Here is a 13,874-nt window from a genome sequence, read left to right on the forward strand (position 1 = left end):
GCCGCTGTCGTATAAGTGAAATATTCTTGAGTACTGCGTAAAACATCAATCGTATAAATAAATAAATATATTTATTTGATTATCTTATTTGTGGTAAACGTTGATTTTCCCTGCAGTTTTTTTTTTTCCTGTTGGAGACATACATGTGATCAGAAACCATAGATTAAGATGAAAGTCATTGAGAACTCTTAGTGTCGCCAAACCTATAAACACAAAATAAAAATGGTGTCATCTAGTGTATGAATTCAAAAGTTTTTGTGGAACTTACAGCATTCTGACTCATGAATCATTGTTCAAGTTTTTGCTTCAAAACTATAAATCAACATCAATTTCAGATTGTAATAGGTAATGACTCATGTCTATTTGATGGAGTTGAAAAAGCGAAGATAATAACAGGTAAGATTTTCTCGGTACACCCTCAGGAATCTCCCTTGGGAACCGTGGCCGCTATGAGGTGTTGGACGATGGTAAAACTTTAAGGATCTTGAATACCCAGGTGTCTGATGGGGGCACGTACAACTGTGTGGCCGAGAATTCCGCAGGCAGGATTGAGGTTTCCGTCGAACTGAAAATTGCCAATCAACGTAAGTACACTTTGTTTATTAGTGAATTTTAACATTTTCTGTCAGTTTGATTTTAAGTACTTGTGTTAAAGTAACAAGCAAGTGACTGTTTCTTAAAATTAAATGCAGCTACATGTATGTTGTAACTGAAGACTTGTAAGCCCTGATATTGTGAATGATCTACATGTTAAAGGATTTGCTTGCTGTCTATAGTGATTTTATAATCAGCATTGCGAGTAAATGCATACATAGAAAAGCAGGGTTAGTTGCAATTTCCTGACACATCACATACAGAAATTTGTGCCATGTCCAGCAAGCGTGCATTAGTTTACATGTACAACAAGTATTAATAGAGAAGATAATAAACCATTTTGGTTTAGGTATTTCGAAAGAGTGGGGAAACAGACCTAGACCATAATAGCGATTTTCTCTGATGTGGTTTGTAACACGACCCTAAATGAGCTATGACTCAAGTTTTAATATGGAATTCTTATGAGACAATGGGTTATGCCATGTTAATAGAGAAACTAAGCTTTACAAGGAATACTTGATCAATACATATATAAATTTGGTCAGTGTTGTTATCTGTTTCCATCAAGGAGTGAAATCTGCCCATTTGTTGAAGTAGTAGGTCTTGTAGACAGGAGTTCTATATCATCTGTTGTCGTTCCGCTCTTTCTATAGTTCCCCCCACTTTCACCCGACAGTTGTCCGATGTGGATGCACTTGTCAGCTCTAATGTAGACCTGGATTGTGCCGCTACGGGTGACCCACAGCCTCAGGTGAGGTGGCTTCGAGATGGCGTGCCCATCAGGGACTCAAGACGTTTCCAGCTCTCTAATCACATCCTGCAGATAAGAGGAGTCACCAAAGCTGAGGAAGGGATTTATGAGTGCGTGGCCACGAATGGTGCGGGCGCAGCAAGGTCTTCAATCCGCCTTTGGGTGAGGAGTAAGTGATACATTATATCAACTTTAATTTTTGCTCCCACCAATTCCATGGATTTCTGTACACGCTCAGGGATATTTCTCGTTGTTAAAGTCAGTGTTGGTCTTATCAACATTTTATTCATTCCGTTCGTAATTATTCTTCTGTAAACAGTTTATACATGAAACAATAATTTTTCTGAGACAGTGTTCAGTTTTATTTAATTTGGTATAAAGCAGTACTGTAGTGACAATGGTAGATATTCTCAGCCGAGTTCAGAAATTCTGTGTATTATCCTCTATGAGATGAAATTTGCTTGCTGTGTGCAAGTTAGTAGACTAAATGTTTTGTTTTATGAAATAAATGAAATGAATAAATTCCTAACATTAAGTTGCGTGAATGTGGATGTCTTCATGGTGTGATGTTGCGTTTCGTGGTGTATGATAATTTTAACATTTGATCTTTTATTACTTGACTGTTGATCTCTTTTTGTGCAGACTCAAACACATCTTACCCTGGTGATGCCTTTGTGAGGAACTCTCTCCAGGAAGCCATCAACAGTGTTGACAATGCTGTCAACAATACACTGACCCACCTGCGGGATCGCAGTAGAACGCACTCGGTGCAGGACTTGTTGCAGCTGGTGCGTTACCCGTCGCCGACAGCGCTCAGCCTGGCGCGGGCAGCCGAGGTGTTTGAGCAGACGTTGGAGCTGATCCACAACCATGTCAGGAATGGCCACAACTACAACACGCACGGGCATGGTGAGGCGCTACACAATTAGTTGTACACAAATTTGTTAAGGTCAAAGGTCAAATTTTTAGATCATACATGAAAAGGTCTGCTAGAAACCTGTGAATGGTCGTGGGTTTCCCCTGGGCTCTACCTGGTTTCCTCCAACCATAATGCTGGCCGCCATGGTTTAAGTGAAGTATTCTTGTGTACAACATAAATGTTACAGGAGCGTATTGCTTTTCCTTGCTATTTATGTAGTGAATATGCCAACTTCAACCTGAAAAATATATCCCCTAACTTTCGCGTGGAACAATGCCATACCACCACATGCAACTTTTACTTTTCTCTACAACATCTCAAAAAATCAACCTATCATGACCCCCAGTTTATTTGAACAGTGGTTGCTGGAAGATCAAGTCATAGTATTGGGAAGTGGGTGGCGTTAAGTGGTAGGAAATAACTCTGCCAGAAAAGTTTTCAGTTCTATCTAAATAGACAAATTTCTGATGTATAGGTAATGATTAGGTAGGTAATTAGGACTTGAATTGGCATGTTAAGCTGTACCTTTTGGCTCAGAACTAGGTAAGACAAGACTCTGAACTTGGATTAGTTCTTTTCTAGTATTTTGTTTGTTTGTTGATGTCAGGTTCCTTGCAAAGTACATGTTCCATGGTTTTCTTCTTGATTTCCTCAAGTAAAATAGTCCTGATCATGGCAGAATACACCAGTGAAATAAACAAGTAAATACATGTAATGTTTGAAGTGAAATGCCCATCTGTTTCTGGTTTGTAGAGCTGTCATACGGGGAATTGGTGTCTCCGAGCCACATACACCTGATTGCCAACATGTCGGGATGTTTACGTCAGCAACCAGACATCGACTGCTCGGACATGTGCTTCCACCAGAAGTACCGCATGGCGGACGGCACGTGCAACAACCTGCAGCACCCCACCTGGGGAGCATCTAACATGGCATTCAAGCGGCTGAAGAAACCGGTGTACGAGAATGGTTTTAATACTCCCATCGGTAAGATGGTGGCTGGGTGGGAATGCTTGCAGAGGTAGAGGCTGCATGCTGGTGAAACTAGGGTTAATTTCTTGTAAACCATCTTTCGGTTAGACTATGCTTTTTGTTGGGTTACCAGTATTGGGTTTTTGATAGCAAGATAAGTGTTAAAAAAGAAAGAAACTTTTTCAAAAATCTGCAACCATCATGATTGATGTGATCAAAATCCTGGGACCCAGAGAGCCAAAGATTGCTCTTGATACAAGAATTTCTGTTGCCTAAAAAGGCAGCGGGGTGCATCAGAAGAAAATTGAAGCAGGTGATGTCTCCAGCTCTTAAATGGGCACTGGCTAAAAAAATTCTATTTTCAGTATAATATGTGCATAAAGCATAGGGCTTATAAGCTCTGTAATAAATGCGAAATAATCTGTGCAGAAATTGACATGCTATATGTGACAAACTGCACGGCCATAATACTACTTGTTACTATATTGTTCTCTTGCATTTACCTTGTATTAATGTTCCTTTTGTTGCCTGTTTTGCAGGCTGGGATCGAAACAAACTATACAACGGCCATCGCCTTCCCAGTGCCCGTCTGGTATCTACGACGATGATGTCGTCCCGTCATGTGACCTCGGATGAGAGCAGCACGCACATGTTGATGCAGTGGGGGCAGTTCCTGGATCACGACCTGACACTGTCGCCACAGTCTATCAGCTATGCGCGCTTTAGCGATGGTCGCCGATGTAATGACACCTGTGATAACCGCTACCCATGCTTTCCAATTCCCGTGCCGGGTGATGATCCTCGGATACGAACCCATACCTGTATAGGCGTGTCCCGAAGTAGTGCCACTTGTAGGAGTGGAACCACGTCCCTTTTCTTCAACACCTTAGCTCCCAGAGAGCAGATCAATGCGCTCACGTCGTACATTGATGCTTCCAATGTTTATGGGAACACGATAGGTGATGCTGAGAGATTGCGGGACTACGAAGAGGACAAGGGACTGTTGCGAGTAGGGCCTCGTGGGATTGCTGGGAAGCCCCTCCTGCCTTTTGACACCAACGGAATCATAGCCCAAGCCGACTGTCAGATAGAGAATGGGAAGCGTCATGTGCCATGCTTTCTGGCTGGAGACCATAGAGCCAATGAACAACTGGCTCTCACAGCCATGCACACGCTGTGGCTACGGCAACACAACACCATGGCAACAGAACTGAAAGAAATTAACTCCCACTGGGACAACAATGTACTCTATCACGAAACCAAAAAGATTATAGGAGCCATGATGCAGCATATTACATATTCTCATTGGCTACCGGAAGTATTAGGCCCCATTGGCATGGAAAAGTTGGGGCCCTATGAGGGGTATAACCCCAGTGTGGACCCCACCATCACCAATGAGTTTGCCACAGCTGCATTCAGATTTGGACATTCACTGATCCAGCCAGTCATGTTCCGACTGAATTCCTCCTTCCAGCAAATTTCAGAGGGTAACCTTCCACTTCACAGGGCGTTTTTCTCCCCATACCGGCTGATGGAGGAGGGAGGCATTGACCCCCTGCTCAGAGGGATGTTTGGTGTGGCATCCAAAAAGCGCATGCCTGCGGAGATGATGAACAAAGAACTGACAGAGAAACTGTTTGCCCTAGCCAATCACGTGGGCAAAGATCTGGCCGCGCTGAATATTCAAAGGGGTCGTGATCATGGAATACCGGGCTACAATGTTTACAGGGAAATGTGCAATATGACCAAAGTGACAAACTTTAATGAGCTGAGGGGAGAAATACCTGACTGGAACGTACGGAGCAAACTGCGGTCATTGTACGGACACCCAGGTAGGCATAAAATAATGTCAGGTGCAGAAGTATGTACTTCACCTAGGATGTGGTCATGGAGACATTTGTTCATATTTATTTGTATATTCCCCCACACTCAGTCCAGCCTTACTACCCAGGGGCATTTGTGGTAAATTTTGCTTGGGAGCTCTTTGTGCTGTCTAACATTCATGACATTGTTGCTTACGTCATCATTTTGGAGTCATTTGTATGCACAAATTGGAGAGAGTGCTTTGAAGGTTGGCAGCGTTAAACATTTACAGGAGTTGATTCAAAGAGATACAAAGGGGTATCACAGTCTCTCTTGTAAAGTTCAGTATATACTGTTATTAATACATATACATCATACTCTAAATCTTTCAATTTGTTCAGCCGCTAAAGCACTTTTTTCAGTGGAATTTATGCATATAATTATTACAAAAATGATGCTGAAAATGATTTATATTCTTTTGGAACATTTAATTAATGACTATATTGGAGAACATGAATTATGGCCTTTGTTATTGTAGATAACGTAGACTTGTTTGTGGGTTTGATGAGTGAAAACCCTCTACCTGGCTCTAAGTTGGGCCCCACCCTGATGTGTATGCTGGTTGATCAGTTCAAGAAACTCCGCTCTGGCGACAGGTAAGATAATGCATGTCAAAAACACCTGTCAATGTCATCAGATTTGATCAGAAAGTTAGTACTACGTGTATGAGCACATCATGCCACAGAAATCATGTTTAAGCAACAATATGACCTCTACCCTTACAGTAGTTAGATTTATATGGCGGTATGCCGTGAAGTATTCGTTTTAATGATATTTTGAAAAGCAGGGGGTCAAATCTTCTTCAGCAGAGCAACTTTTGTTAATTTCAGGATTTTGATTGTGCATACATCGAAACATGAAAAAAAAATTGATAAATTAACTGAAACTTTAGTTGTAACCTCGTCCATACCACTATTTGAGCTAGATGTACAGAACATGTAGACATACAATATATTCAGATATTCAATTTGTAAAATTCTTTACACAGATTACCACTTAAAGGTAGCTGTTGCATTTTTATCATGCATCGAACACGTAGCATTTGTCATGCATCGTAAGAAGGGGTAAGAGATGAAAACCACTTTGAAAAGCTGTTGCAAGGCAGACTGTCTCATGACCTACACCAGTATGATGTGGTTTATACTGGCATTTGTATCGTATCTGTTCTCTCAGCTCTAAGTCTGGGCATAGTCTAAAGGATAAAAAATAAGAACTGTATTGTGGTTGCTTGTGCAGTTAGGATAGTCCACAACTGAACAGTTCACTGGTTGAGCTGTGTCGTAATATGACTGAAAAGTTGTTGAGTATGACGTTAAACCCCAAGCACTCACTTACTGACTGGTTGAGCTAGTGTCATCGTAATTAATTTAAACTGAGTGCATTTTTATGTGTTAATAGCATGATGATTCAGTGAGGCAGCATTTCAAGTACCAGTGTATGTCAGTCAGTATTGTAGAATCTTAAAGCAAACAGTCTCCAAATATGATAGCTGAACTGTTAATATGTTAAAAGGACATCAACATACATGTGAACAAGTACATGTGCTGTAGCTCTGTACAAGGCATGAGTAAACTCCCACTGGCTTTCCTCTGTTCGACTTGCTCTCAAGACTGTTCTTTTATCACTCCAAGTGAAATCATTTACATACATGTACATTTATGGAACTGGGAATTATGTTTTTGCACAAAACTGAAAAGCGGAGAGCCAGTCTGATATAATTTACATGTATGCGTGTACATGTTGTTGCTCTGTACAGAACATTTATTTGTCTGTTCGGTCTCAGGGCTGTTCATTGGATGCCAGATAACATGAGATAGTGTGTACTAGGTTGTGTGTCAATTAAAGGCAAAGAACACGGTAACATTAAGTATATGCCAGATGAAAGACCATCAGACATTGTCCACAAAAATAGTTGTATTTATTTTTTTAGATTACTGAGTAAAATATATTTAAACCTTTGGATGGTAGCCTTTTCCGACCATGTTGGGACCAGTGACGTTTTTCTCACAAACGCACATAAACTGCTAGATGTCATAATTCTAAATGCACATACATATAGATCACGGAATGAACCTTGAAATGAACTGTTTCCGGTAAAAAGTAAGGATGTGACGTCACTCATATCTTCTGAGTCATTACAGGCCACCGTAGAATCTGAATTTTAAAACCATTTAACTCGGTTGGAAAAATTGTAAAAAAAATATATTAAAATTTTTTTGTGGACAGTGTTTAATGATCTTCCATCAGATACATTCTTCCTTTTAGTGTTTTCTTTGCCTTGCTTTTATGTCGAATATAAAGTCCCATTCAGCTACAGGAACATGCAATGTAAGAGATAACCAGAAATCTTCATATATATATATATGTATATGTACATGTTTATGGTTGTGTTGTGTGTAGGTTTTGGTACGAGAACCCTGGTGTATTCAGCCCTGCCCAGCTTGTGCAGATCAAACACTCCTCTCTCTCATCGGTCATCTGTCAGAGCAGTGACAGTATTGAGGAGATCCAGAGCGACGTCTTCCACATGGCACACCACCCCCAGGATTACCTCTCTTGCTCTAGGATACCCAAACTTGATCTTAAACTTTGGGCTGACTGCTGTGAAGGTTTGTGTCATTTTAGTTGTTCCCAAAGAAGTCGTCACAAATTCCATGTATTGGTTTTGCTGTTAAGTAGGTTTTGTGAATTCAGCTTCATCAGTCTGTAATTGTTTTACTGGGGGAATAACCTGAGTTAGTTAGATGACAAATGATCTTATTGTCCTTCTCTGTGGAACCTTTATGACGATTGTCTATTGATATTTTGGCAAGTATTAGCATGACGCTGACAATTTAGTGATCTCTCATGTAACAAGGCAACCGGCATAATATGTGACTTGTCATTTCTTTAAGGCCATATAAGCATTGTCCAGCCATGATGGTACCATGACAAGGAATCTTGATCAGATTGTACTGTACGCCCATTATTCAGGTACAATGGAACATGATCCGACCGTGGTGGGCCCACCATACGCCGACCGTGGAGCCATGATGGGCCTGTATGCGACTGTACTGTACCAATTCAACTTACAGCTTTTAAACTTGAGGTGCATATGTACCAATGATTGGCCCAGAAGCCTATCATAAAATGGATCCCATTGGGCTGATGTCGTGGTTGTGAAATCTTGTACTGATATAATTTTGCTTGTTTTCTCAGATTGTAACTCTGCAGGCCAGTTCAATACAATCACTGGTTTGTTCCGTGGACGACGCTCCCCTCAGCACAGTTATCCTAATGACTTTCCTCAAGGCCAGACTGGCTTCCAGCAGGTTAACATCCCACAGGCTGGCCACACCCACAACATTGCCGCCTCACATAACAATCATATTGACAGCAGTAGCACGCTCGGGACGACCTTCAAGACAGAAATGGAAGAGTTCACGCGGAGAATGCACGGCATGGAAGGCATGATGCATAAAATGACCAAGGACATCAAAAAACTGAAAAGAAAGGTAAAAAAAAAAGTGAAAACAAAAGTAAAAAAAAATGAAAAGAAAGTTTAAAAAAAGTGAAAACAAAGGTAAAAAAAAATGAAAATGGGGGGGGGGGGAAAGAAAAGATAATAAAATAAGCTATATTTTTGCACATGTATATTTTCATTACTGAGTCCTGTTATGATATGTTGGATGGAATTTTAATTTGATAGTTCAGTAAATGATGCTATCATCGTCTCAAACTGTATCATTTGCCCGTAAAAGAGCAAGATTAATTCCAAAGATCAACCATATCCAAAGATGTTATTTCCAAAATTCTCTCCAGAGTGAAACTCAAAATTAAGAAACATATATCCTACATGTATTACTAGTTCTGGTCATAGGACTGTACAAGAAAAGGAATAATCTCTCAGTAAAATGCTCTCTATCCCCACAGGTTAGGCGGATAGAGAAAGGCATGGAACACTCAGGAGGTGGCTGCATGGATGAACAAGAAAGGCCACGGAAGAACGATGAGAAGTGGAAAGTGCATGACTGTAAAACTTGTATATGCCAGGTAAGAGAACAGTTAAGCTTAAATTCACATCATTGTCCCGCAAGAAGTTGATTTCAAATTGCACGCAGTCCCCTTATTAAATGAATGGATCGTCCAGGTTAAAAATTCATCAAAAATTCTACCGACCGACAGTGCAACTTACAGCATGTACCAAGCTGGTTGTGACATGTGAAAATCCAGGAGACTGGCAAGTATAGCCTGTATGTACATGTATTACAGCTAGCCTATAAATCACATTCTTAGACCAGATACAAATCTCTGTTTTTGGCATGAGAAAATTTGGAATTTTCATAATTAACTGTAGCTAGTATCAGTAGCTACAAAGAGTACTGATTTATAGAATTCAGTATTATGTAAAAACAAGTATGGTGGTGTTCCATCAAGAGGACCTTACTGTGCACAGTTTCCTCAAGGCTGTCTGTTGTTTCCTCAAGGCTGAATTGCTCCCTCCATGTATTGCATGGTTTCCTCCAAGCTGTGCATGGTTTCCTCCAGGCTGTGTATATTTTCCCTCTTAACACTTTCCTTGAGGCTCTGCATAATTTCTTTCGTACTTTGACTGGTTTCCTTTAGGCTATGCACCACTTTCTCTAGGCTCTCCATGGTTTTCCCCCAGGCTCTACATGATTTCCTCTAGACGCTGCGCTGCTTCCTCCAGGCTGTCGATGGTTTCCTTTTTGCCATGCACAGTTTCCCCCAGGCTCTGCATGGTTTCATCCATCAATACATCCACATTCTGGAATAACAAATAAAGAAATTTGTATGTATATCTGGTTGACATAGGCTTGTAGTTAAATCGTCATCGTCTACTGTACTTACTGTGGTCTTGTTACTGTTTGCAGAAAGGCCAGGTACAGTGTGACACGATGCTCTGTCCAATCCCAACCTGTCATGAGCCCCGTAAAATCCCTGACCAGTGCTGTCCTGAGTGCTAAGTGCCGGTCACTACTGGACACCCTCTCATTTCCCACACTGCCAATGGTCACAGAATATAAGTCTTCTCAGGATCTCTTCTCTTGACACAAGCCAAACAAGGATGGCTTTCCCCAGAAAAGCAGATCTAACAGCAATGTTAATGTTTGCAGGTGTGACAATGCATAGATTGTTTTATGCCGGGAATACTGTATTTCACCTAAAGTTTAGCTTTTAAAAATGTACTTTAATGTGAACATAAAGTGTGCCACTATGCATACATCGAAAAAATGATACAGGACAGAGTTATCACAGAAAAATATGTAAAAAAAAAAAACTCTATAAAGGTTTGAAAGCCAAGAAGATTAAGTTCAGCGCTGGAGATATGGCAGTGATGGACAATTCACTGCAAGTAGCCATGTTGTAGAAGTGCTTATGAACTTGGCCAATCACTAGCGCTGAAAGCGTCACGTGATAATTGGCTGTCACATCAAAAACCTATTAGCTCTCGATTGTCAGTGTGGTTTCTTAGTGGGTAGACAGATATTGATGCAATTCAGTGGATTTCGCAGTTAGCTTAAGTGTCAAGCTGATGAATTTTGGACCGCAGGATACTGTTGTAACTTGTACCGGTGAGCTGGCAAGAAAACCGCCTTGAGAGTAATTGCTTGACGAAAACTATTGTGACTTTGCATTATTTTTCCCTCAGCAAATTCAGATTTATTGCAAAAATATCTTCCGAAAAACTGATTGTAAGAGTCCCATATCAATCAGAAGATCCTGCTATGTTTGGTAAATTCCCTGAAGTCAGTACAGCAAGCTAGGCCAAATGCTTACCCATGCAGGAGAACAAGCAGGACTGCTAAAACACAACGCTTGTGTTCTCGAGTGTCGACCTCACAGAGGGCCAAACTAAAAGAAATATCAGCCCTTTGAATATGGAATAGAGCTGGTTGGGTACCGGGCGTTTTTGTTTGTATCTTCTCATTGTCACATTCTTTAATACCGATGGTACGGAAGAGCTCCTTGGCTTTGTGATGTCACTCTAGATAGGTATAATATGGCAAAATGCCGTCACCAAATGGGTGGATAGGTACTGACGATTGCTTGCTGTTTATTTTGTTGATATGTGGTGTCGAATTTTTAAAATATTTTTAGAACATTTCTGGCATACTACTTTATTAATTATTTTTGCTTTAATGGCTGACTTTATGTTCACTTTAAGAAGCAATAAAGGCATTCAAATGCTGCTTTACTTTTTATGCCAGCACTAAAGTTTTTGTTATAAAAACTTAAGAAATGCACTTTTAAGAAGCACATTTAAGGTGTTCAAATGATACCTTTTAATCCAATAAAAATTTGATCAAACTTCACATGAAACTTTTAAATGGCTCTAGCGAGGAATCATTCAGAATCAAGCAAAATGTATCGCTTAAAAAAAACAAAAGCTGATAGGTGAAATACAGTATTTACCATATTGCATGTTGTCTCAGAGAGCAGTAAAATACGCATGTAGATTTTCAAACTTAACATGCAATAAGCCAGTATTTAAACACTGTAGACTTTGTGACCACTTTATTGTAATGCAATGTATTTTGTCTTTTAACCTTTTTACTCTTTACATTTTGCAAACTGTTCAAGCATTTTTATTATTAATAGTGTTATGATATACAACATATTTACAAAAAAAAAAAACAAACAAAATACATGATATTTAAATATTTCCTGTAGTAACTTTACTTAGACAATTTTTCCTTAGATATCGCCAGCTTTCTCATCCAGGCTAATCAATGACTACAATCAAAGATACCACTCATTTGCATATATCGATCATAACGACAATGTGCTGGTCACACACGTGTTGGTGAGATTTGACGACAGAGTGCTGTACTTAATTATATTGTATAGCAAAGTTAAAATGCAAATCCAGGGATAGTTTTAAAGCATAAATACTTGTTTTTTTTTTAATATCGACCTGATTTGTATGGAGGTTTTGAAGTTTTAGGGAGACTATAGAGTACTAAATGTGTGATACTGTAGCTCAACCAGACTTCTATTGGACAGAAGTTCATACATGCGTGTTTTAATTGTGCGTCCAGCTGACTCGTGTTGTGTACGAAACTGCTGGCTGCATGTGCCTCTTGTTTAGTTATTGTTTTGTAATAAGGACGTTTGACTTTCTGTCAAAATGAACTATTCCGTGTAAATTGTGCTAATGTTTTATCTACGACATTTTATAGTTAATTCTTAACTGATCCATTTATGATCTGTCTCTGCGGTATGTTTCTGTCATTTTTATACATTTAGGTAGAGCAATATACAATTGGCACATGCCATGAAATAAATTCCTGTATGATGACGGTATAGATTTTTGTATTTCATGCGTGTTGCAGGATAACATTGCAGTTAAAATGTGATCCCTCAGAAATAGAAATTCCTAATGTTTTTAGGAGTAATGCATATTTAATGTTTTCTACTGGTATTTTGCAAGAGTTACCTCATTTCTGTGAAATCTTATATCAAGTTAAAACCATCAATATTGTACATGTAGATATATTGTTTATTGAAAGAACATGTCTTTCAGTTTGTATTCAACAGATTTGAGAGGCTAGAAACAGCATTTAACATAACAAACACCGTAATCCTAATGAGTGAAAAAGTGGAAAATTACTGTAGGCAAATAAAATCTGGTGCCTGATGTCCTATTTTCTTGCATCCCACCAGGCATCCAGGTTGATTGCTTCTCATCCAGATCTTTTCCTATTGAAGCTATTAGTATTGATAGCACCAAATTGTTTGGATTTGTTTGGGGTTTTTTGCCTTCTTTTTTTTTTTTAGGGATGTTGTGGGAGCATGCAAATTAAATGATGTAATCCTGTTAGCTGATCAGGAGTTTTAAACAGGCAAAATGTTGCATGTTCAAGATTTAATAGATTTTTATGGGTTTTTGTTCACAATCACAGAGGCCAAATTTGTTGAAAATAGCAAAATTTTATGATATTCCACCATTGTCTTTAAGAAAAGGTCTATCCTTGGTGTAACACTGCATGGAAATAATCAGGCAGCCTGCACTTCTGGTTATCCTGGCCTAATCAGTCAAGTATACACTGACCATTTTATTAGCTGTATGATGCCATCATCAAAGTTTGTCTTTCAACAAACTTTAAAAACATAATAAATTATTCTTTCTTTGGTGTTTCTTATACCAAAACAAGACATTACTTGAAAATATGTATGTAATAGGCCTACATTAATGATGTTACTTTGAAGTATGACACATTTTGTACATGTAGGTACAACTGTTAGTACAGTCAAGATGTAAAGCCTTTTATGTCTGCCAGTGGTTAAAGAATTTCAGTTACTTGTTTGTGTGTTGTTTTTTTTTTTCAGCACCAAGTCTATAAGTTCTAGAAGATATATTTCGATATATCCATAATAATACTTCACAAGCATTTACACAGTACATGTACATGTGTGTATGACATATATCTTGTGGTGCACTATTTTTTTGTCTTCTGTTCTACCATCATGTGGTTTATGTGACTTGTTTCAGTTTTTTTCTTTTTGATTTGTATTTTTTTTTTTTTTTTTTTTTTTTTGATTTGAGAAATACAGAAATGATCCATAAGCCAAATGTGTTGGTGTTTTTTTTTTTGATTTTTTACAGGAATGGGTCAGTAACCAAGTTTAACACGATTATCAGAGGATAAGATTATATCTGAACATAGACCCTGTCATTAGTTGAAATGGTAGATGCTAAGATATGGATAGTTATTGGTGGAGTTGATTTTTATTCAACACTGATACATGTACGTGTAGCACGTGTTAATG

General features: G+C 39.1%; 1 protein-coding gene across 3 annotated transcripts in view; it reads left to right on the plus strand.

Annotated features, from left to right (window-relative positions):
* LOC135469682 (peroxidasin-like) overlaps positions 1–13,591 on the plus strand; it is a 73,379-nt gene extending 59,788 nt beyond the window's left edge. For all 3 annotated transcript variants that reach the window (XM_064748235.1, XM_064748236.1, XM_064748237.1), the window contains 10 exons: positions 423–584; positions 1,248–1,514; positions 1,988–2,254; positions 3,018–3,251; positions 3,776–5,068; positions 5,578–5,695; positions 7,500–7,708; positions 8,298–8,593; positions 9,012–9,131; positions 9,974–13,591. In XM_064748235.1, coding sequence (XP_064604305.1) covers positions 423–584; positions 1,248–1,514; positions 1,988–2,254; positions 3,018–3,251; positions 3,776–5,068; positions 5,578–5,695; positions 7,500–7,708; positions 8,298–8,593; positions 9,012–9,131; positions 9,974–10,066 — 3,059 coding nt within the window. In that variant the 3' untranslated portion in view covers positions 10,067–13,591. The remainder of the gene's footprint in view (positions 1–422; positions 585–1,247; positions 1,515–1,987; positions 2,255–3,017; positions 3,252–3,775; positions 5,069–5,577; positions 5,696–7,499; positions 7,709–8,297; positions 8,594–9,011; positions 9,132–9,973) is intronic.
* The last annotated feature ends 283 nt before the right edge of the window (positions 13,592–13,874 follow it).

The sequence above is a fragment of the Liolophura sinensis genome, chromosome 7, assembly GCF_032854445.1.
Source record: "Liolophura sinensis isolate JHLJ2023 chromosome 7, CUHK_Ljap_v2, whole genome shotgun sequence".
In the NCBI taxonomy this organism is placed as follows: Eukaryota; Metazoa; Mollusca; class Polyplacophora; order Chitonida; family Chitonidae; genus Liolophura; species Liolophura sinensis.